The sequence below is a fragment of the Ranitomeya variabilis genome, chromosome 1 (assembly GCF_051348905.1).
Source record: "Ranitomeya variabilis isolate aRanVar5 chromosome 1, aRanVar5.hap1, whole genome shotgun sequence".
Lineage (NCBI taxonomy): Eukaryota > Metazoa > Chordata > Amphibia > Anura > Dendrobatidae > Ranitomeya > Ranitomeya variabilis.
In genome coordinates, this window is record NC_135232.1 from 1,064,630,112 (window position 1) to 1,064,654,251 (window position 24,140).

At 44.4% G+C, this 24,140-nt stretch overlaps 1 protein-coding gene across 1 annotated transcript in view; it reads right to left on the reverse strand.

Moving 5' to 3' along the window:
• Positions 1-24,140, reverse strand: part of UBE2K (ubiquitin conjugating enzyme E2 K) — a 56,982-nt gene that overhangs the window by 12,405 nt on the left and 20,437 nt on the right. The window contains exon 2 of the mRNA XM_077279886.1: positions 8,657-8,750. Within this exon, the coding sequence (XP_077136001.1) occupies positions 8,657-8,750 (94 nt within the window). The remainder of the gene's footprint in view (positions 1-8,656; positions 8,751-24,140) is intronic.

Consider the following 24,140-nt stretch of genomic DNA (forward strand, 5'->3'; position numbering starts at 1 on the left):
CCGATCGATCCATGTTCAGGTGAACACAAGAACAGCATGAAACTAAGTAAATACGGACACAGAAAAAAAGCCTTTCAGTCACTGGAATAGCCTCATTCTTTGCATTTCTTGTAGTGCATCAATATCATTTTTGTGCTGTTGTGTTCAATACTACTGGATCAATGAAGCAACTCTTAGGCTATGTGCACACATAGAATGGGCCACTGCGGATTTTTCCGCAGCGGATTTGATAAATCTGCAGGGCAAAAACGCTGCGTGTTTGCTGCAGATTTATCGCGGTTTCTCTGCGGATTTCACTGCGGTTTTACAACTGCGGTTTTCTATAGGAGCAGATGTAAAACCGCTGTGGAATCCGCAGAAAGAAGCGACATGCTGCGGAATGTAAACGCATGGGAAACTGCTGCGGATCCGCAGCGTTTTCCGCATCGTGTGCACAGAGCCTTAAGACGACGTGACTGCCGGCTATCGCTTGGACTGTTGCTGAGTATTTCGCTGTGCACCCGGACAGGTGAGCTGATGGCTCGTTCTTCACATTTAGGAAACAGTCCATGGCCGCACATTACACGGCCATGTGCGCTACAAGATAAGAGTGAATGCAATGCTACAGATCGCCTCTGGCTCTGCTCTACACGATAAACCAGATGTACCTGAATAACAGAAGTCACTGTCAGATGAGGAGGGAACAGCCAGCGAGAGAAAAGTAAACCATCTTCATTAATGCCAAGAGCCATTTCATACATGCATTACTGAAGCCTAGTGCTCTAGAGCAAGCAGCAGCGGTGAGAAGATGCTGCGAGCAATCAGAGGGAAACGGTCACCAGGTTTTTTGGGATCTAATCTGAAAGCAACATAATGTAAGGGTACTGTCTCACAGTGGCACTTTTGTCGCTACGACGGTACGATCCGTGACGTTCCAGCGATATCCATACGATATCGCTGTGTCTGACACGCAGCAGCGATCAGGGATCCTGCTGAGAATCGTACGTCGTAGCAGATCGTTTGAAACTTTCTTTCGTCGCTGGATCTCCCGCTGTCACCGCTGGATCGGTGTGTGTGACACCGATCCAGCGATGTGTTCGCTTGTAACCAGGGTAAACATCGGGTTACTAAGCGCAGGGCCGCGCTTAGTAACCCGATGTTTACCCTGGTTACCATTGTAAATGTAAAAAAAAAAAAAAAAACCACTACATACTCACATTCCGGTGCCTGTCACGTCCCTCGCCGGCGGCTTCCCGCACTGACTGAGCGCCGGCCGTCACCGCTGTGCTGTACTTTACGGCCGGCACTGACAGTCAGTGCGGGAAGCCGCCGGCGAGGGACGTGACAGGCACCGGAATGTAAGTATGTAGTGGTTTGGGGTTTTTTTTACATTTACAATGGTAACCAGGGTAAACATCGGGTTACTAAGCGTGGCCCTCCTAGTAACCCGATGTTTACCCTGGTTACCCGAGGACTTCGGCATCGTTGGTCGCTGGAGAGCGGTCTGTGTGACAGCTCTCCAGCGACCACACAACGACTTACCAACGATCACAGCCAGGTCGTATCGCTGGTCGTGATCGTTGGTAAATCGTTTAATGTAACGGTACCCTAAGAGCAGAGACCCTGATTCCAGCAATGTGTCACTTACTGGGTTGCTAGCTATAGTTTTAATTTAAAAAAAAAATCACTGTTTCATCAGCAAAAGATCAGCACTGGAGGACTAGTAAATCTGCTGCCAGGTAGTCCGCCATATTTCTTATCCAAGTTCCCACCACTGTGACGGCTTTCTGCCTATGCACTGTCTACAAAGAAAGCTGCCAATAGTGGTGTGATGTTTATTTTCACCTTTATCCTTTTTTTTTTTTTTTTTTGCACCTTTTCAGAGCACAAAAAAGTTGCATGTTCCACAAAATGTCCCAAAAAAATGTAAGCAAGAAATAACACAACTGCAATAATGTATCAGGCCCTAAAGGGTGAGACGTTTATAGGTGCTATACGTCCTTGTGCTTCCTTCACATCGTCAGACTGAAGGGATAAGCCTGCCTTTGACAGATCATAAAAAACAATATGTAGACTGCAAATAAATCTCACTGGTTACAGTCTTGGGGATTTATATTATTAAGAAAAAAAAAAGTCAACTTATGTATACCAGCCTCAGCAAAGAAAATGCACCGGTGGCCTCAGTCACATGAATGGGCACCTAACTGGTACAGGTGACGTATGCACTGAAAACAGGACGGACACAATGGGATGACATCAGCTTCTCCACGCGAGACCGGCTCATGACTAGTGAATCACACCCCGAGGCAGCGCTGCAGCCAGATGGGACATTACTCAGAGGAAACACCCAGAGCGGCGGTGAGCTGGGGGGAAACGGCCACGTGGCTACTGTCCCTTTTATAACGCCGTGAACATTGTATGCTGTTATCTCTATGTAATCTCCTTACACGGCCAAAACTAGAAGAAAAATCCCCTTCCATCCAGTGAATCATAAAGTACGGTACTTTCTGAGGCCAAAGTAAAAGTAAATGAAGTACAATGAACTTTACCCTAATAAACTGAAAGCGGAGAAGGATCAGGAGTCAGGCGGTGTCATTGTATCCCTACCTTACACCGCCGATCACCGCACACCTTATACAACATTATCAGGAGTCAGGCGGTGTCACTGTATCCCTACCTTACACCGCCGATCACCGCACACCTTATACAACATTATCAGGAGTCAGGCGGTGTCACTGTATCCCTACCTTACACCGCCGATCACCGCACACCTTATACAACATTATCAGGAGTCAGGCGGTGTCACTGTATCCCTACCTTACACCGCCGATCACCGCACACCTTATACAACATTATCAGGAGTCAGGCGGTGTCACTGTATCCCTACCTTACACCGCCGATCACCGCACACCTTATACAACATTATCAGGAGTCAGGCGGTGTCACTGTATCCCTACCTTACACCGCCGATCACCACACACCTTATACAACATTAACAGCCATGATATCTCTGAGCGCTGACTCTGGCTCTGCTGTCCATGAATATGAATGACCGGCCACCACTGCGGCAGCCCTACGGAGTGCACGGCACTGACTTAGTCTAGGATGGTAGTTGTGTACATGGTATAATGAAGATACCGGCCATCTCGCAGAGTGATGTGTATATGTTACTGCTGAGGCCATTTGTCTTAAAAGGATCATCTCATCAGGACAACTTTTACTGATGCATCTTACTACACTGTGTGCAGAATTATTAGGCAAGTTGTATGTTGATCCCATGATACTTTTTATACTTGTTGTCCTACTCCAAGCTGTTCAGGCCTGAGAGCCAACTACCAACTAAGTAAATCAGGTGATGTGCATCTCTGTAATGAGGAGGGGTGTTGTCTAACGACATCAAACCCTATATAAGGGGTGCTTAATTATTAGGCAACTTCCTTTCCTTTGGCAAAATGGGTCAGAAGAGAGATTTGACGGGCTCTGAAAAGTCCAAAATTTTGAGATGTCTTGCAGAGGGATGCAGCAGTCTTGAATTTGCCAAACTTTTGAAGCGTGATCACCGAACAATCAAGCGTTTCATGGCAAATAGCCAACAGGGTCACAAGAAGCGTGTTGGGCAAAAAAGGCGCAATATAACTGCCCATGAATTGAGGAAAATCAAGCGTGAAGCTGCCAAGATGCCATTTGCCACCAGTTTTGCCATATTTCAGAGCTGCAACGTTACTGGAGTAACAAAAAGCACAAGGTGTGCGATACTCAGGGACATGGCCAAGGTAAGGAAGGCTGAAAAACGACCACCTTTGAACAAGAAACATAAGATAAAACGTCAAGACTGGGCCAAGAAACATCTTAAGACTGACTTTTCAAAGGTTTTATGGACTGATGAAATGAGAGTGACTCTTGATGGGCCAGATGGATGGGCCAGAGGCTGGATCAGTAAAGGGCAGAGAGCTCCACTCCGACTCAGACGCCAGCAAGGTGGAGGTGGGGTACTGGTATGGGCTGGTACCATCAAAGATGAACTTGTGGGACCTTTTCGGCTTGAGGATGGAGTGAAGCTCAACTCCCAGACCTACTGCCAGTTTCTGGAAGACAACTTCTTCAAGCAGTGGTACAGGAAGAAGTCGGCATCGTTCAAGAAAAACATGATTTTCATGCAGCACAATGCTCCATCACATGCCTCCAACTACTCCACAGCGTGGCTGGCCAGTAAAGGTCTCAAAGAAGAAAAAATAATGATATGGCCCCCTTGTTCACCTGATCTGAACCCCATAGAGAACCTGTGGTCCTTCATAAAATGTGAGATCTACAGAGAGGGAAAACAGTCCACCTCTCGGAACAGTGTCTGGGAGGCTGTGGTGGCTGCTGCACGCAATGTTCATCGTAAACAGATCAAGCAACTGACAGAATCTATGGATGGAAGGCTGTTGAGTGTCATCAAAGAAAGGTGGCTACACTGTAGTGTCATTTGTCATCCGGGGGGCGGAGAGGAGGCGTCGGCTTCAGCTAGGCCAAAGACGGGGCCTAAATTAGATGCCTCATGCCCTGAAAGGCTCCAGGCCGGCGCGAAAGTCCGGGAGGGGGTCGGATCTGAACCGGACCCCCACGGATTTAAAGGCAGGATAGAGGTGCGGCTATAAGCGGAAGGGGGGCCCTATGAGGGGTCCTCCTGATGCACTATAGAGCTGGTGCTGCCGCAGAGACAGGGGCGCAGGGAGCCCTGTGTCTGTATGTGCCATGCCTGCCTGCACTCCCCCCGGCCCCGACTGGAGCCCGCAGCTGGGCTGGGGTCCCTGGATGCAGACGCAGTGTACTGGCCCATGCTGGGAGCTGCAGAGTGCTGCCTGTACAGGCTCTACCTGAGGCGTCTCAACCTAATGCCCCCAGAGGGGGATAGGGAGGGTGCTGCTGTCACCATCAGGGGGCTTTATCCTCGCCTCGACCTCAACCCAGAAACCAAAAGGAATTGGGGAAGGAGGGGGGGGTCTCGACTTCGAACCAGCACCCGAGGGACTGGGGAAGGAGCGACATGGGGAATAGCCATCTCGACTTCAACCGGGCACCCCGTAATAGGGGGCCGAGGAAGGAGCCATGCCGGGAGTCTCGCAGGAGACCCACTTTTCTTCATCTGTAATTCCGTCGGAAAAAACAGAGTGAAAAAACTTTTTAGGTGTGCCTCCTAAGCGCTAAGCAAAAACTGGAGAAGGCCAACGCCGTCAAGGGTTGTACACTGCAGAGGAGGAGCCATGGTTAATCTTTTTCAGATTATGCATAGTGTCGCCTCCTAGTGGACAGCAGCATAACCCCCATGGTCCTGTGTCCCCCAATGAGGTGACAGAGTAAACTTCACTCCAACTTCCAAAAATAGTAAGCTTTGATATTTATGAGTCTTTTGGGTTGATAATCCTCTAAACTACAACTTGCCTAATAATTCTGCACACAGTGTATTGCACATGATCATAACCATTCTCCATGTTCAGGACAACCATATATTATATATCCCCTGGCGGCGAGTCGGCTCCATCAGCTGCAGGTGTGTACTGTAACCTACAGCAGACATAATGATGTAGAATTGTACGATTACCGTATTTAGGAGTCATCAGGTACTTTGAAAAATATATGCAAAAAATGCAGTTGTGTTTGTAAAGCGGACTTTTCACAATTTTTTACATAACTGGCCACATCATGATTTAGTGGCCGAAGATCTTGTTAAAAAATGTTTTCTCATCTCAATTGCAAGTTGGCTTGTAAAGTTTATATGCTAATTTCCTCTATAAGCAAGAGGGCATTAGAAGAGATTCATCTATGGGGACGTTTACTTTTACCCCTAAATGGCACTGTCCAATCATGAGCAGGAAGGATCATACAGGAGGGAAAAATGGAGACGCCCCCAGAGAATGTCAGGAGCGGTTTTCCCAGTAATGGCACACAGCACTGCTCTCCTCCCTCTGCACTTGTAATTACAGCAGTGAGATCTGTGTGACCGTGGGAGGAGAGCAGAGCTGTGTGCCATTACAAGCACCACTCTACCTTACCTGTGATTACATGTGAGGGCGGAGGGCAGAGCTGTGCATCTGGTGGGAATGTATGTAATGACACACAGCTCCGCTCAACTCCTCCCCCCGCACTGTCAGTGCAGTGAGGTGAGAGCTGAAGAGTATCACGCTCTGCATATAATCTAGGTACCGGGGAAAGATTTCCCGATGCCTGGGATAGCTGCAGAGCGGGTATGTAATGTCATTACAGCTCTTGTAATCACTGTCTGTGCTGCCGGCAGCAAGATCTCAGTGTCACCTGGCTGAGCATATTGTTTTATCATATCACACAGAGAAAAACAGTTCAGACCTTTTCGGAGGGTGTGTTTTTTTTGTTTTTTTTTATCCTTTGTACGAGGCCCCTTGCTTATTATTGAGGAATGACATACAGTGGAAAAAGTAAATGTCTCCAGAGAAGAACCTTTCCTAACTCCCCCTTGGTTATGGTGGAGATTAGCATATAAACTTTACACGCCAAAATCTGCACAATGGAGATGAGAAAAATAAATAAATAAAACTACAGTATTTTTCGGACTATAAGACGCACCGGACTATAAGACGCACCGGACCATAAGACGCACCCCAAATTGTCAGAAGAAAAATAGGGAAAAAAATGAAAGCGTCAAATGAGGGTCCGTCTTACAACCCAAATTATTCAGCTTAACGGGGGTAGGGGTGTGGTCAGGTGCACTGGTGAAGCGGGGTCACGGGAGGTATTCGGTGGTCTGGGAATGATCTGACTAATCCCAGGCTGGTGCGGTAGGATCGGTGGTGCCATTTTGTGAAAGCCCCCACACATCCATCCCAGGATGGCGCAAGGCAGTTTCGCAAATGCTCGATGGTGTGGGAGCTCTGCCGACATTTTGTGAAATCCCAGAGCCCCCACATGTCCATCCCAGGCTGGTGTGCAGCAGTTGTGGAGACGATCGGTAGTGCGGGGGCTCCGCCGACATTTTGTGAAAGGCCAGAGCCCCCGCACTTCCTTGATTGTAATGCTGTGGTCTCCAGGAAAGTGACACCAGAGGCGGCGCATGCGCAGAATGAGGTCTCGGCACCGAGATCTTGTCTCCTGAGATCTCAATATACACATGCGCTGCCTCTGGCGGCCATTTTTCTGGAGGCCAACACATTACAGCAATAGAAATGCAGGGGCTCTGGGCTTTCACAACATGTCGGCAGAGCCCCCGCACCACCAAACATCTACAAAACTGCCGCGCATCAGCCTGGAATGGATGTGTGGGGGCTCTGGGATGTCACAAAATGTTGGCGGAGCCCCCATACCACCGAGCATCTGCGAAACTGCTGCACATCAATCTGGGGTGAGACTCCTGGTAAGTACATCCGGACTATAAGATACACCCCCATTATCCTCCAAAAATTCTTGGGAAAAAAGTGTGTCTTATAGTCCAAAAAATATGGTACATTTTATTCAGCTCTTCAGCCACTATCATTTTTAAATAATACCTTCCCCCATTTTATAGATGCTAAAGGGAACCCGTCAGGTCCGATTAATCTGACAGGGTAATAGCATTATGCCACGTTCACACGTTCAGTATTTGGTCAGTATTTTATATCAGTATTTGGACGTCAAAACCAGGAGTAGAACAGTCAGAGGAAAAGTATAACAGAAACATATGCACCACTTCTGTATTTATCACCCACTCCTGGTTTTGGCTTATAAATTACTGACCAGATGCTGAACGTGTGAACTTGGCCTTAGAAAGGTGTCTGGCCATAAAACTAAAAACATGGCTCCAGGGAGGAAAAAAAAAAAAAAAAAAAAATCAACCTTCTTCCCTGTAGCCGCAAGCTTTTAATTCATTCAAGCCTGTGAGAGCGGCTACAGTCACCACTCGTAGCCCTGTGAGAGGCGGCTGTAAGACACCCAGAACTGTGACTGTATGACTGACAGCCGGCGTCTCCCAGGAGGAATACAGTACATTTTGTTGGGGAAGGAGCACTTTTAGTACAGCAGCCAGGCACCTATCCAAGTGCAACCGCTATACACCTGCGGATTAACCCTGTATCTGCAAGCTAATAGCATTATCAAACATGCCCGGCTCCCTTTAAGCGCAGAATCTCTGTGATTCTTTATCAAAAACGCATTAACAAAAAAAAAAAAATTCAAAAGCTGCACCAAAAAAAAAAAAACAACAATCAGGGAATATTGCTACTGTGTATTTTGGTGTGGAAACCTTAAAAAAAAAAAAAAAGTGTGTGTGTTATGGGGGGAAGCAGCGTTTACAGTGTACCGTGCCCCCCACACTTGAGCGTGCAAACCTGTTATCACTACCTTACACATTCTGGTGCATTATGCCTACACATCAGCAGGCGACAGGCTGCCAAACATCCACCTTACCGCTGCGGCCATTCGCTGGCCTCTGCTGTGCTGTGTGCACGTTTGGCATGAAATGATACCTGAGTGACTGACTGGCTGCAGCGTTACATGGATGTACGGCACATCACTGCCGAACAAGGCGTGCAGTAACCACTAGATCAGAGCTGGAGCGGTGTAGGATGTAATGTTTGTTATTATATCAGCATATTTCCTGCTCTAAGTATCATGCCCCACAAGCTAGATCCTCTACCAATATCCTACATAGACGCAGGACAGGGTACAATAAGCACATAGATGTACCTACCTTCATACGGTGTGTCTGGGGGGCCAGCGATTTCGCCTCTCAGCTCAGAGAAGTTCTCATCTACTAGATCTACTTTGATTTGGTTTTTGCTAGTCTTTAAAAGAGATTTAAAAAAAACACAAAAAACAAGGATTATTATTATAACTGATGAATAACCCGCATATTACAATCATTATGCAAACACAAAAACCAGCATCTGGCCATATTATCAGGGCTGTGCAGGTCAGCAGGCACACAGCGCAGTCATGGTGTCACATCATTGAAGACCCGGAGCTCATGTAAGGTCATATACCATATTCTGGGAGCACAATCCTAAAATAGTTGCTCTTCTAAGAAGCCAAGTCTGAGTGTACGGAGAAGGAGAAACCAGATCCCAGTTACCTGTATAAGAGGGCAGCTCCAGACAGATAAATACTCCTACTCCGGGCACACTGGTCAAATGATGGGAGTGATTGTCACACATGACATCTATATAATCAAACATGGTGTTCCAATTCAACTCAACAGAAGCATTAAAGGGTGAAAAACGCGTGTACGACGTCTGCCCCAAATAACCTAAACGCCCACGGATACTGCTAGATCAACCTTTCAGGACCCGAGTGACTGAACAGTGTCAGTCTGGCCAGGAGCACTACACTGACAGGGGAAATGATACCACCCAGTTGGCAATTCACACATTACCAGGAGGCATAACAGGTGGAACAGCCCAGAGCTCTATGGAAATAAGTCCCAGCACTGGAATCCTTACTGAGACACTAGTAATGAGGTATTACATGGAGTCACACACAAGCTGAACTCATTTATGGATATTCTTATTTTATTCCCTTCTGCTCCCGATTATTTTCTTTTTACAATCTGCCATATGGTTCCACAGATATTGACCTTTATCTGGGGACACATTTAAGATCTTTAATGAGGGGTGTTGCTCACAGGGCAATACTACAGAGCAGCCTGAAGACCCCTGAGATTCCTGTGATCAATGTTCCCCTTTTAAAGACGATAAATATTTGGACTAAATAAAAAAGGCCCATCTCTCTAAAAACCGTATAACAGACAGAGAAAAAAAAAAGAAGGAGGAAGAGGAGAGGTGGAAAACAACAAGACCAGATTCCTCAGTAGATCAGAGGAAATAGAGCAAACACTGCCTAATTGTAACCTGGTGACGGGTCCTCTTTCAGAACCATATTCCTGATATAATCTGGCACCAGTAAATTAACAGACCGTAAATACCCACTACATACATATACGTCTTACTAGGACCTGGATTTTCTTGGTCTTGCACCATTTACAATTTTTCTAGCACACTTCTATCAGGAATCTCCTTCACGTGATGCATTGCTGCCGCCAGTGGTTCCTATGGCCGACCACTACCTACACTCCTGTGACAATGAATGATCAGCATTTCTGGAATAGTTTACGCACACAAACTCAATGGAACGACAACCTGCTGACTCAGGACATGTACCCGCTCTGCCCACTGCCTTATAATGGCACTGCAGACTCCACAACTAAATCGACAGGTAATTTAACCCTTTGGCTGCAGGACAACTTTCTCTTATACATCTGAAACCGGATTTATAAAATACCATTTTCCCCAGTATTCATATATTCTCAAAGCAGATCTTGTGAAGGCAGCACCCGGCACTTTACACTCATGGATGCCTTTATGGCTTCCTACTGCCCCTTTAACTCCTTCCCATTCACACTTCATACACAAAGCCAGAAAATAAAACCCACTATCCTCACTTAGACCTCAAATCAGTCCTGCGTGGCTAATAAAGTCCCTGTAACTTGGACTCCGGTATCCCAAGCTCAAATTCTAAAATCAAAGCAATCGTTTAAAATCAGAACGTATTTTCACCCATGTCCTTGGCAGTGAAAGGGTTAGAAGAGATTTCTAATAATTGACAAAGTAAATTAGACAGGGTGTGTCCGGCAGCTTCAATACATACAGGTACATCTCACAAAATTAGATCATCAAAAAGTGAATTTATTTCCGTTCTTCAATACATAAAGTGAAACTCATTATACAGAGTCATTACAGAGTGATGTATTTCAAGTAATTATTTATGTTAATGTTGAGGATTATGGCTACAGCCAATGAAAACCCAAAAGTCATTATCTCAGTAAACTAGAATACTTTATAACACCAGCTTGAAAAATTATTTTAAAATCTGAAATGTTGGTCTACTGAAATGTATGTTCAGTACACGCACTGAATACTTGGTCGGGGCTCCTTTTGCATCAATTACTGCACCAATGCGGTGTGGCATGGAGGTGATCAGCCTGTGGCACTGCTGAGATGTTATGGAAGCCCAGATTACTTTGATAGCAGCCTTCAGCTCATCCGCATTGTTGGGTCTGGTGTCTCATCTTCTTGACAATACCCCATAGATTCTCTCTGGGGCTAAGGTCAGGCGAGTTTGCTGCCAATCAAGCACAGTGATACTCTTGTCTGTAAACCAGGTATTGGTACTGTTGGCAGTGTGGACAGGTGCCAAGTCCTGCTGGAGAATGAAATTTCCATCTCCAGAAAGCTTGTCGGCAGAGGGAAGCATGAAGTGCTCTAAAATTTCCTGGTAGATGGATGCGCTGACTTTGGTCTTGATAAAACACAGTGTACCTACACCAGCAGATGACATACCTCCCCAAACCATCACTGATGGTGAAACTTCACACTAGACCTCAAGCAGCTTGGATTGTGGCCTCTCCACTCTTCCTCCAGACTCTGGGACCTTGATTTCCAAGGTGTAGTGTGATGTTTTCACAATCAGTGATGGCTTGGGGAGCCATGTCATCTGCTGGTGTAGGTCCACTGTCTTTTACCAAGACCAAAGTACGACCAAGTATTCAGTGCATTTACTGAACATACATTTCAGTAGAACAACATTTCAGATTTTAAAATCATTCTTTCAAAGCTCATGTTATAAAGTATTCTAATTTACAGAGATAATGACTTTTGGGTTTTCATTGGCTTCAGCCATAATCATCAACATAAACAGAAAAACTTGAAATACATCATTGTTTGTAATGACTCTATATAATATATAAGTTTCACTTTTTGCATTGAAGAACAGAAATAAATTAACTTTTTGATGATATTCTAATTTTGTGAGATGCACCTGTACTAGTGCATGAAGTTTGCCGCTTTCCATAGGTGACAACCTGATAAGAAGCTGTAGAAGGTCCATGTGGTTGTCACAGGGCAAGCATAACATCAGAGAGAGAATATGAAAACTTGAGGGTTTTTCCTATGAAAGCAAAAATTGCTGCCGCTTTATGGACCTGATGGAGACAGCAGAGTACAGCGCACCACTATCTACATCACTAACAGATAAAGGAACCACATCCAAGGTGAGAAGAACAGAGGACACTCATTGCATAGCCTGTAGAAAGGCAATACATTTTTTAGTGGAAAAACCCTTTAAAGGAGCAGAGGCTGGCACTGTAATATCTGCATTGATAAGCTGGGCCATTCAGAATGTAGAAAGAAGGTTATAAAATCACTGTCACTAGATCTAATCTTCTGACATTATTCCTAGGCCAACCGGCCTTTCCAGCTAAGTAAAGGCTCATCATCTGGCAGGACACCCCTCCCATTTGTAGCAGACATCTTTAGACGGTGGGGCGGTTTATTATAGATTCTTCAGAACTGTTCTTAATAAACGAACACCTAGCACATGCTGAGTTTTTGAAGAAGATGGCAGTGTTTTTGCTGAAGCATCTTTGTTGGTTAAAAGACGCGCTATGGTGCCACAAAACCCCTTAGTGACGGAGCCAAATTTTTGTAATCTGACTTGTGTCACTTTATGTGGTAATAACTCTGGAACTCTTTAACAAATACAAGTGATTTTGAGTTTGGTTTTTCGTGACACATTATACTTTATGATAATGATAAATTTAGGTCGATATGTTTTGTGTTTATTTATAATAAATACCAGAAATTTGAGAAAAATGTTAAAAAGTTAGCAATTTTCAAACTTTGAATGATTATCCATTTAATCCAGATGGTCATAATAAATAACATTTCTCTCATGTCTGCTTTACATCAGCACCATTTATAAAATATTATTGTATTTTGTTAGCATTTTAGGAGGTTTAAAAATGTAGCAGGAATTTTTCATTTTTTCAAGGAAATTTACAAAATGTATTTTTTAAGGGACTCATCCATGTTTGAAGTGCCTTTAGGGGTCCCATATTTTGGGAACCCCCCAAAAGTTAAACCATTTTAAAAACCGCACCCCCTGACATATTGAAAACTGCTGTCATGCAGTTTATTAACCCTTCAGATGCTTTACAGGAATTAATGCAAAGTGGCATGATAGGAATGAAAATGTGTATTTTTACCACCTAAATGTCGGTAACTTCTGAACAGGTTACCATAGCCGTCAGACTCTAAAGGCCTCTTTCACACTTCAGTTTTTTTGCCATACGTCGCAATCCGTCATTTTGGGAAAAAAACGGATCCTGCAAATGTGCCTGCAGGATGCGTTTTTTGCCATTCACTTTAAATGACGACGGATTGCGACGAACGGGCATTTGCGGCCCGTCGTGACGAAAAAAACATTCAATGTAACTTTTTTTGTCCGTCAAAACCGCCATTTCCGACCGCGCATGCGCGGCCGGAACTCCGCCCCCTCCTCCTCCGGAGCTCTCAATGGGCAGCGGATGCGTCTGAAAACTGCATCCGCTGCCCACGGTGTGCACTATTTGCACAACGTCCGTCGGTACATTGGGCCGACGGTTTGCGACAGCCCCGTACTGACGGAAATGTGAAAGAGGCCTAAGGCCATTATTTGGTCATGAATTGCAATGGCAAACATCAGGACCTCACAATCATGATCTGAGGGCACAAATGGGGATAAGAGGAAGCCCCCACACTCTGTTAACCATTCATAATGTAGTCACTATTGACAGCAGCATCTAAGGGGTTAAACAGATATGGACGGTGCAAGCACTGATCGTGGCTGATACAGCAAGTTGTCAGCTATAGTGGACAGCAGACAGCTGCTAGATTGTAAAGGAACAGATGATTGGCCTCGGGGAGACCAAAACATCCAACACCGCGGAGACACCATCACGTGTTTCTCAACGCAGTGATCCAGAACACTGCCCCCATCCCTTATGGGAAATATGCAAATGCATGTAGGATAGCTGCGGAGACACCATCACGTGTTTCTCAACGCAAGCAGTGAATAGCCAGACCTTTCCCTGGGAAGGAACAACCACGGGAAGGGCAGCATCCAATAAAGGAAAACATCCAATACAGGAAAACCACCTATGCCAAGCATGGTATCCAGCCTAGTAAAAGGCTGTAAAGGCACAGATGATTGGCCTCGGGGAGACCAAAACATCCAACACCGCGGAGACACCATCACGTGTTTCTCAACGCAGTGATCCAGAACACTGCCCCCATCCCTTATGGGAAATATGCAAATGCATGTAGAATACAGCCTTTTACTAGGCACTGCTCCTAATAGCCAGATTCCTACTCCACACTGATGAGGGGCAAACACCCCGAAACAGCTGTCTGTGGATGGATACCATGCTTGGCATAGGTGGTTTTCCTGTATTGGATGTTTTCCTTTATTGGATGCTGCCCTTCCCGTGGTTGTTCCTTCCCGGGGAAAGGTCTGGCTATTCACTGCTTGCGTTTAGAAACACGTGATGGTGTCTCCGCAGCTATCCTACATGCATTTGCATATTTCCCATAAGGGATGGGGGCAGTGTTCTGGATCACTGCGTTGAGAAACACGTGATGGTGTCTCCGCGGTGTTGGATGTTTTGGTCTCCCCGAGGCCAATCATCTGTGCCTTTACAGCCTTTTACTAGGCACTGCTCCTAATAGCCAGATTCCTACTCCACACTGATGAGGGGCAAACACCCCGAAACAGCTGTCTTTGGATGGATACCATGCTTGGCATAGGTGGTTTTCCTGTATTGGAGGTTTTCCTTTATTGGATGCTGCCCTTCCCGTGGTTGTTCCTTCCCGGGGAAAGGTCTGGCTATTCACTGCTTGCGTTGAGAAACACGTGATGGTGTCTCCGCAGCTATCCTACAGACAGCTGCTAGATTGTCACCTGTATGGGGATGCTATTCTCTTATATCTCAGGTCAGTTAAAAGGCTTATTGGCTGTCATTAAGGGGTTAAAGTGTAGATACAAACTAGTGAGCAGCTTCCAAATTCGCCCTATGCGGGACATAATGCACCAATAAGAACTATGGCCCTGATTTCATCAAGGCGATTAACCCCAGAAATCTGGCATAAATCGCTTGGAAAAGTCTCTAACTTTTGCAACAATTGCAACTGGGCCAATATTTACATTGACAATTTTCGACCAGATAGGGTATGTGCACACGTACATGGAACCTCTGCAGATTTTTCCGCACCTGTTTTGAGAAATCCCCAGGTAAAAAATTTTTAAAAAATTAGAAATTATCAGGCAGTCATTTCTCTGATAAGATAAATTACAAACAATCTTATTTCTTCATGTGTACTACTGATTTATAAAATAAAGATTAAAACAACGCTTTTTTGGACTATAAGACGCATTTTTTCCCAAAAAAATTTGGGAAGAAAATGGGGGGTGCGTCTTACAGTGCGAATGCAGGCTTAAAGGGGGATTGGAGCAGAGGTGTGGTGATACTGCCGTGGTGGGCGGTGCGGAGTGCACCTGAGCAGGAACCCTTCTTCAGGATCCCGGCAGCATAATTGTGGCGATGGCACGGTGTCCACGGTGAGCAGACCCGAGCACTTAACCGGTTTCCCTGCAGCCATCTTCCTGAAGTCGTGGGCCGCCGGAGGCTTCAGGAAAATGTCCACCGCAGGCCGCACGTGCGCAACATTGCCCAACTTCTGCCGCCGCCGGCGGCATCCTGAGGAAGGGACCCTGCTCCATGCTCTGCCTCACCGCCGACACCGGACCCGCAGCATTGCACACCGGCACTGCAGCCGCCGGCTTCCTGAGGAAGCGACCCTGCCTGTGACCCCGCTGTACCACCGCTGGCCCTCGGGTAAGAATTTAAATTCTGACAATAGGACGGACATCCATCTTATAAAAATCTTTTTTCTGCTATTTTCCACCCAAACATTTCGGGCGCGTCTTATAGTCCGAAAAATACGGAATCCGATTGGTCAAATGCGACCACACGGTTGCTATGTCTGATGTGGTCATGTGAACAGTCTTAACCAATCAGTTGAGATGTTGGAGGAAGTCTGTATGGCCGGGGTCACACTAGCGTATGGCATCCGATGCGAGAACAACGGGTGCTATATGCTAATGACCCTCGGCTCTTGCTCTGCTGCGAGCGGGAGGCTAAGTGTCATGGGTCTCTGCTACGAGCCTCTCGCACAGAGGATCGGAGCACAGCTGCGGTGGAGGCGGAGAAACTAATTTTTCCATCTCCTCCATTGTTGGCGTATACCACACAGCACTTGGATGATATCCCAATGATGTGTGCTGTGTCACTTGCACCTATAGGCTTATATGGGTGCAAGTGAGCCGAGACTCGGCCGAGTGTAGGTGACAATCCCAGCATGCTGCAATTTCACTCACACGTATAATACGGACGAGAAAATAAACACTGATGTGAGCTGCCCATAGATTAACAGCAGTCCGACTGCTATGCGGTGTTTTATCACATAGCACTCATCCGTATTCCTCGCTAGTGTGACTCCGGCCCATCAAACATTCTCTATTAACCCCTTTACCCCCGAGGGTGGTTTGCATGTTAATGGCCAACTATTACAATTCTGACCACTGTCCCTTTATTGAGGTTATAACTCTGGAACGCTTCCATGGATCCCGGTAATCCTGATGATTCTGAGATTCCGTTTCCTTGTGACATATTGTACTTCATGATAGTGGTAGAATATATTTGATATGACTTACATTTATTTGTGAAAAATATGGAAATTCGGCAAAAATTTTGAAAATGTCACAATTTTCCAACTTTTAATTATCATGCCCTTAAATCACAGATATGTCAGACAAAATACAGTATAAACTAGAGTATAAGCCGACCCAAGTATAAGCCAACCCCCTCATTTTGCCACAAAAAAACTGGGAAAACTTAATCACTCGACTATAAGCCTAGGGTGGGAAATGCAGCAGCTACTGGTAAATGTCAAAAGTAAAAATAGATACCAATAAAAGTAAAATTAATTGAGACATCAGTAGGTTAAGTGTTTTTGAATATCCATATTGAATCAGGAGCCCCATATAATGCTCCATAAAGTTTATGCTGGCCCCATAAGATGCTCCATACAAAATGTGCCTCATATAATCCTGCATAAAGGTTAATAATGGCCCCATAAGATGCTCCATAGACACATTTGCCCAATATAATGCTGCACAAACGTTGATTATGGCCCCATAAGATGCTCCATAAAGATATTTGCCCCATATAGTGCTGCACAAACATTAATTATGGCCCCATAAGATGCTCCATAAAGATATTTGCCCCATATAGTGCTGCACAAACGTTATGGCCCCATAAGATGCTCCATACAGACATTTGCCCCATACAATGCTGCACAAACATTGATTATGGCCCCATAAGTGCTCCATACAGACACTTGCCCCATATAGTGCTGCACAAACGTTGATTATGGCCCCATACAGACACTTGCCCCATATAGTGCTGCACAAACGTTATGGCCCCATAAGATGCTCCATACAGACACTTGCCCCATTTGCTGCGATAAAAAAAAAAAAAAAATCACACACTCACCTCTCCGTCGCTCAGGCCCCCGGCACTTTCAATATTCACCTGACTTTGTTCTGGCGCCGCTCCATCTTCAGCGTCTTCTGCACTGACATTCAGGCAGAGGGCGCGCAATAACCACGTCACCGCGCCCTCTGACCTGAGCGTCACTGCAGAAGATGCTGAAGACGGAGCGGCGCCCGGAACGAGGAGCAGGTGAATCTCGCGCTGCGCTCCCCTCCCCAATATACTCACCCGCTCCTGGCGCCGCAGCTTCTTCCTGTACTGAGCGGTCACCGTTACCGCTCATTACAGTCAAGAATATGCGGCTCCACCCCTATGGGAGGTGGAGCAGCATATTCATTACTGTAATGAGCGGTACCATGTGACCGCTCAGTATAGGAAGAAGCTGCGGCGCCGGGGAGCCAGGGACCTGAAGGGACCGCGCCAGGAGCAGGTGAGTATAATTAGACAGCTCTGCTCCCCCTCCCCTGTCAACCCCTGGGTATGACTTGAGTATAAGCCGAGAGGGGGACTTTCAGCCCCAAAAAATGGGCTGAAAGTCTCGGCTTATAATTGAGTTAATACGGTAATAAGTAACATTTCCCACATGTCTACTTTACAGCAGCACAATTTTGGAACCAACACTTTTTTGTTACGAAGTTAAGGGTTAAAAGTTGAACAGCGATTTCTCATTTTTACACTTTTTTTATTTTTTAGGGACCATATCACATTTGAAGTCACTTTGATGGGTCCATAGGATAGAAAATACCCAAAAGTGACACCACTCAAAAAACTGCAACCCTCAAGGTGCTCAAAACCACATTCAAGATGTTTATTAACCCTTCAGGTGTTTTACAGGAATTTTTGGAATGTTAAAAAAAAAAAAAAGGAACATTTCATTTTTTTTCCTCAAAAAATTTACTTCAGATCCAAAAAAATTTTTATTTTACCAAGGGTAACAGGAGAATTTGGACCACAAAAGTTATTGTGCAATTTGTCCTGAGTACGCCAATACCCCCATATGTGGGGGGAACCACTGTTTGGGCACACGGCAGAGCTCAGAAGGAGCGCCATTTGACTTTTTCAAAGCAGAATTGGTTGGAATTGAGATTGAACGCCATGTCACGTTTGGAGAGCCCCTGATGTGCCTAAACAGTGGAAACCCCCCACAAGTGACCCCATTTTGGAAACTAGACCCCCCAAGGAACTAATAATAATAATAATATCATCATCATTAATCGTTATTTTGATATAACGCTAACATATTCCGCAGCGCTTTATAGTTTGCACACACTTATCCCTGTCCCCATTGGGGCTCACAATCTAAATTCCCCATCAGTATGTCCTTGGAGTGTGGGAAGAAACCCACGCAAACACAGGGAGAACATACAAACTCCTTGCAGATGTTGTCCTTGGTGGGATTTGAACCCAGGACTCCAGCGCTGCAAGGCTGCAGTGCTTACCACTGAGCCACCATTTGTGTTTGAACCCCCAAGTATTTCACAGAAGTTTATAACGTAGAGCCGTGAAAATTAAAAAAAAAAAAAAAATCATTTTCACAAAAATAATCTTTTCACCCCCAACTTTTTATTTTCCCAACGGAAACAGGAGAAATTGGACCCCAAAAGTTGTTGAGCAATTCCTCCTGAGTGTGCCGATACCCCATATGTGGGGGGAATACTACTTTTGAGGCACAGTGCAAAGTTCAGAAGGGAAGAGGCACCATACTGGAGTTCAGATTTTGCTGGAATGGTTTGAGGGTGCCATGTCACATTGCGAGAGCCCCTGAGGTGCCAGAACAACAGAAACCCCCTATGTGTGGACTCATTTTACAAACTACACTCCCCAATGAATTCATCTAGGGGTGCAGTGATCATATTGACACCTCATGTGCCTCACAGAATTTTATACCACTGAGCGGTGAATAAAGAATGAATTACATTTTTACCACTAAAATGTAGTTTTTGCCCCAAGTTTTTAATTTTTCTAAGGGCTAATAGGGATTTTTTATACAACAAACTGGGGTCCATTTTTTCCTAGTGCGCCAATACCCTACATGTAAAATCGGGAAATATTTTTCAGGCACAGTGCAAAGCTCAGAAGGCAAGGAGCGCCAGATTTTACTGTTATGGTGTGCAGGTGCCATGACCCACTGGGAGAGCCCATGAGGTGCCAGAGCAGCAGAACCCCCCATAAGTGACCCCATTTTATGAACTACACCTTTCAATGAAGGGTCATTCCATGTCAAGTGAACCAATGATTTTTACCTCTATATTTTTAATTCTTTTGAGATTTTGTTATTTGGTAATAGTGTGTCAGAGAATGCAAAATGTGAAGAAAAAAAAATTCTAGAAATATTTTGTTTTCAATTGATTTTCAAAGTTCGGAAAAAGTGTGAATTTCGGTGTTGCCTACCTTTACATTCCTCCTCATAACTCAGGCTAGAAAAAAGATAGAGAAACAAAATAAACACCATTCTACTCAGAACTGTAAAGGCTTTCACCAGATATGTCACAAGGGTATCTTTGATAATATTTTACCCATGCGAACGCAAACGCATTTACGAAAAAAAAGTTTAATTTCAAAATTTCAAAAACTGCACATGTGCCTTATATGCTCCTAGCCACATCTGTACCAAAATACAAGTTGGGATCGTGATGGGATCATATTTAAAAAAATAAAACTATTACAGTGTCAATTCAAAAATCTTGAAGTCAGATCTGTTCAGCCTGTGGTCTAAATTTACCAAATAATCCATGATTTTTAGATATTACTGTATTATTTTATTATGTTAGAGCTTAGAAGCAGGAGAGGACAGAGGAGAAGCTTTGTTAGGGCTCAGCCTGAGAATGACCAGGGGTAGACTCTGACTGCAGAGCAGATGACAGGCCGGCAGATCGGGTCTCCAGAGGCCATATTCACACCAAATCTTAAAACCCAGGCAACTGTTCAAATGTAGGGAGAAAAATACTCTTAACATCCAGTTCATGCATTGTACGAACCAGGACTACGAAGAGGAGGAGGAGAGTTTGTTATATCGGTTACAGGAAGCAGAACCCATCACAGGGACTCAGCAATACCGGACTGTCATCCCATGTAGGGAAACAGAAATAAAAACAAGGATTTCTTCATTCAGCAAAGACAGTGAAGTCCATGAAGTGGTAGAAGACGGCACAAGATCGGCAATGGATGACAGAGCTGGTTACGTGACCTGTGAATATGATCGGCGCTGGTGGCTACTGGACTCTCCAAAGATTGTGAAAATGAAGAAGTAGAAGTGACTTTTCTGCACCTTCTGGTCCAGCGCCGTCCTTTGTGTATCCAAGAAAACCAGACATTGTAAAAGTGAACAAAAATCAGATATAACTCAGGTGGAGCCGAGCACCATGACAGCCGCACATACTCTGACACAGAAGGAAACTCCCACTGCTAGTGAGCACTTATGGGCAAGATCACATTTCTCCCACTAGAAGGGACACACTGATGATAGAAGGCCAGTTTAAAAACCTACTATTAATTGTTTGATTAGTTCATATTTTATAGAACGAGGATTTAACTACTGTACTATTCTTCTTAAACACTTCATAAACGACATGTTTAGTGATATAGTAGAAAAAAATGTTATGTATAAATAGGTAAAAATATTGGTTCTTTTCATCTTGTTTTTAACATATAAAATAATGAAGGACAGCATCCAATCCAGGTGTAAAAAACTTCTTTTATTGTGCCAAGTGCAACGTTTCAACCATCAAAGGTCTTTTTCAAGCATACAAAATGATTAAAATGGCGGCTTTAAATAGGGAATGGTTGTAAATCCCACCAATCTCTTTACAAGAAACCACCCATATAATTTACATACAAATATATAATAAAGTGAACAATATATAAAAACACATTAATACATCACATCTACCTAAATAAATGTGTCAATTCTTATTTAGCGCTGTGATTTGCTGATATATTTAGAGCTCCGATTGGGTTAAACTGGACATGTGACCACTCTTTGTTGGTAACCAATGGCAGCCCTTCTATTAGACCATGTTGGGGATTGTGCTGTGATTTACTGATATATCTGGAGCTCTGATTGGGTTAAACTGGACATGTGAACATTTTTTTTGGTAGCCAATGGCAGTCCTGGTATTAGACCCATGCTAGAGATAACACTGTGATTTGTTGACTTTTTTAGAGCTGTGATTGGTTTAAACTGGACATGTGACCACTCTGTTAGGTTACATCTTATTGGTAGTGAATTAGTGACCAAAGCACCTTTTGATGTAACGATTGGTTTAGATACAACAGCGTGTTTCTGTTTATTTACGTTTGATGTACTCCATGTGCTAGTAGTGACATCTATAGCGTTTTTATTAGGAATCTCTCCATATAAATAAGAATTGACACATTTATTTAGGTAGATGTGATGTATTAATGTGTTTTTATATATTGTTCATTTTATTATATATTTGTATGTAAATTATATGGGCGGTTTCTTGTAAAGAGATTGGTGGGATTTACAACCATTCCCTATTTAAAGCCGCCATTTTAATCATTTTGTATGCTTGAAAAAGACCTTTGATGGTTGAAACGTTGCACTTGGCACAATAAAAAGTTTTTTACACCTGGATTGGATGCTGTCCTTCATCATTTTTTTGGGTATGTACACTTCCACTTTGGCCCGTGGGACTAGGACGGGCATCCCATTGCCAGTTGTGCTGTCAGCTACTCTCTGAATTTCATATTGTTATTTAGAAAACCACACTGGAGGATTTGATCACCTTTTGTCTTTTGGCTTGTTCAATGCATTCAGGTTGAAAATGCTGAGCAAGTTGTGTTATGATGATACAGATGTATTTATTCTGGTACTTCGGTATTTGATTTTTGTGTTTCTTTATTGTTACACATAAATGTTGAATTCAATAAGTCGTAATTTGAAAAGAAAAAAGGAAGAAACTCACACAAACATAAAATCAGATGATTCAAGATTAAAAAAAAAAAAAAATACAAATTTCATAGGTCCCAAGTTGAATCCCTGTACAAATATAAACAAGAACACAAGTAACACACATGCATGTTTTCACAATTTTAAAACATAAGGTTTTTTGCGCAATTACGCATCAAAATTTTGAATTTGATTTCTCCAATACAAAATATAAAGAAAGTCTTGTGACATATCAAATGAAAGCCGGTACCATTCTGAGAAAAATGATGCCCCTCCCAGCTCTTTATCTTAATTCTAGCCCAAGATATGATAAAAAATGTAAAGCCATAACAGGCCAAAATTTGCGCTTTCAAAACTTTAAAAATCTGTAAAAAAATTAACTGATGAAGAAAAAAAATTCAAAACTTTTAATTTATAATTAACTAAAGTTGTGCTTCATAAAAACAAAAAATAAAAAAAAATCTAAAGACGTCAGGTAAAAAAAATATTCATATTTGGATCACTTGATATGGAATGACCCTGAATTCATCTAGGGGTTACAGTGGTCATATTGACACCACAAGTGTGTCACAATTTTATACCATTGGGCAGTGAAGACAAAATAACTACCATATAGACCCGAGTGTAAGCCGACCCGAGTGTAAGCCGACCCGAGTGTAAGCCGACCCGAGTGTAAGCCGACCCGAGTGTAAGCCGACCCGAGTGTAAGCCGACCCGAGTGTAAGCCGACCCGAGTGTAAGCCGACCCGAGTGTAAGCCGACCCGAGTGTAAGCCGACCCGAGTGTAAGCCGACCCGAGTGTAAGCCGACCCGAGTGTAAGCCGACCCGAGTGTAAGCCGACCCGAGTGTAAGCCGACCCGAGTGTAAGCCGACCCGAGTGTAAGCCGACCCGAGTGTAAGCCGACCCGAGTGTAAGCCGACCCCCCTAATTTTGCCACAAAAAACTGGAAAAACTTATTGACTCGAGTATAAGCCTAGGGTGGAAAATGCAGCAGCTACCGGTAAATGTCAAAAAAAGACACCAATAAAAGTAAAATTAATTGAGACATCAGTAGGTTAAGTGTTTTTGAATATCCATATTGAATCAGGAGCCCAAAATAATGCTCCATACAGTTCATGATGGGCCCATAAGATGCTCCATATTAAATATGCCCCATATAATGCTGCGCAAAAGGTTAATAATGGCTCCATAAGATGCTCCATAGAAACATTTGCCCCATATAATGCTCCATAAAGGTTGATGGCCCCATAAGATGCTCCACACATTATGGCCCCATAAGATGCTCAAAACATTATTCCCCATAAGATGCTCCACACATTAGGGGCCCCATGAGATGCTCCATACGTTGTGGCTCCATAAGATGCTCCACACATTATGCCCCATAAGATGCTCCATACATTTGCCCCATTTGCTGTTGCTGCGATTAAAATAAAAAAAAAAATCACATACTCACCTCTCTTCGCTCAGGCCCCCGGCACTTGCAATAGTCACCTTCCACGTTCCACCGCTGCGCGCTGCTCTGTCTTCCATCCTTCGCACTGACTGTTCAGGCAGAGGGCGGCGCGCACACTAATCGCGTCATCGCGCCCTCTGACTTGAACAGTCACAGCCAGAGGACGGAAGACAGAGCAGCACGCAGCGATGGAACGAGGAAGGTGACTATCGCGCAATGCTCACCTCCCCTGATATACTCACCTGCTCCCGGCGAGGTCCCCTGGCAGCGTCTCACTGTCAGATGGTCTCCGGGAGCATCTTCCTGTGTTCAGCGGTCACGTACCGCTCATTACAGTAATGAATATGCGTGCATATTCATTACTGTAATGAGCGGCACCACGTG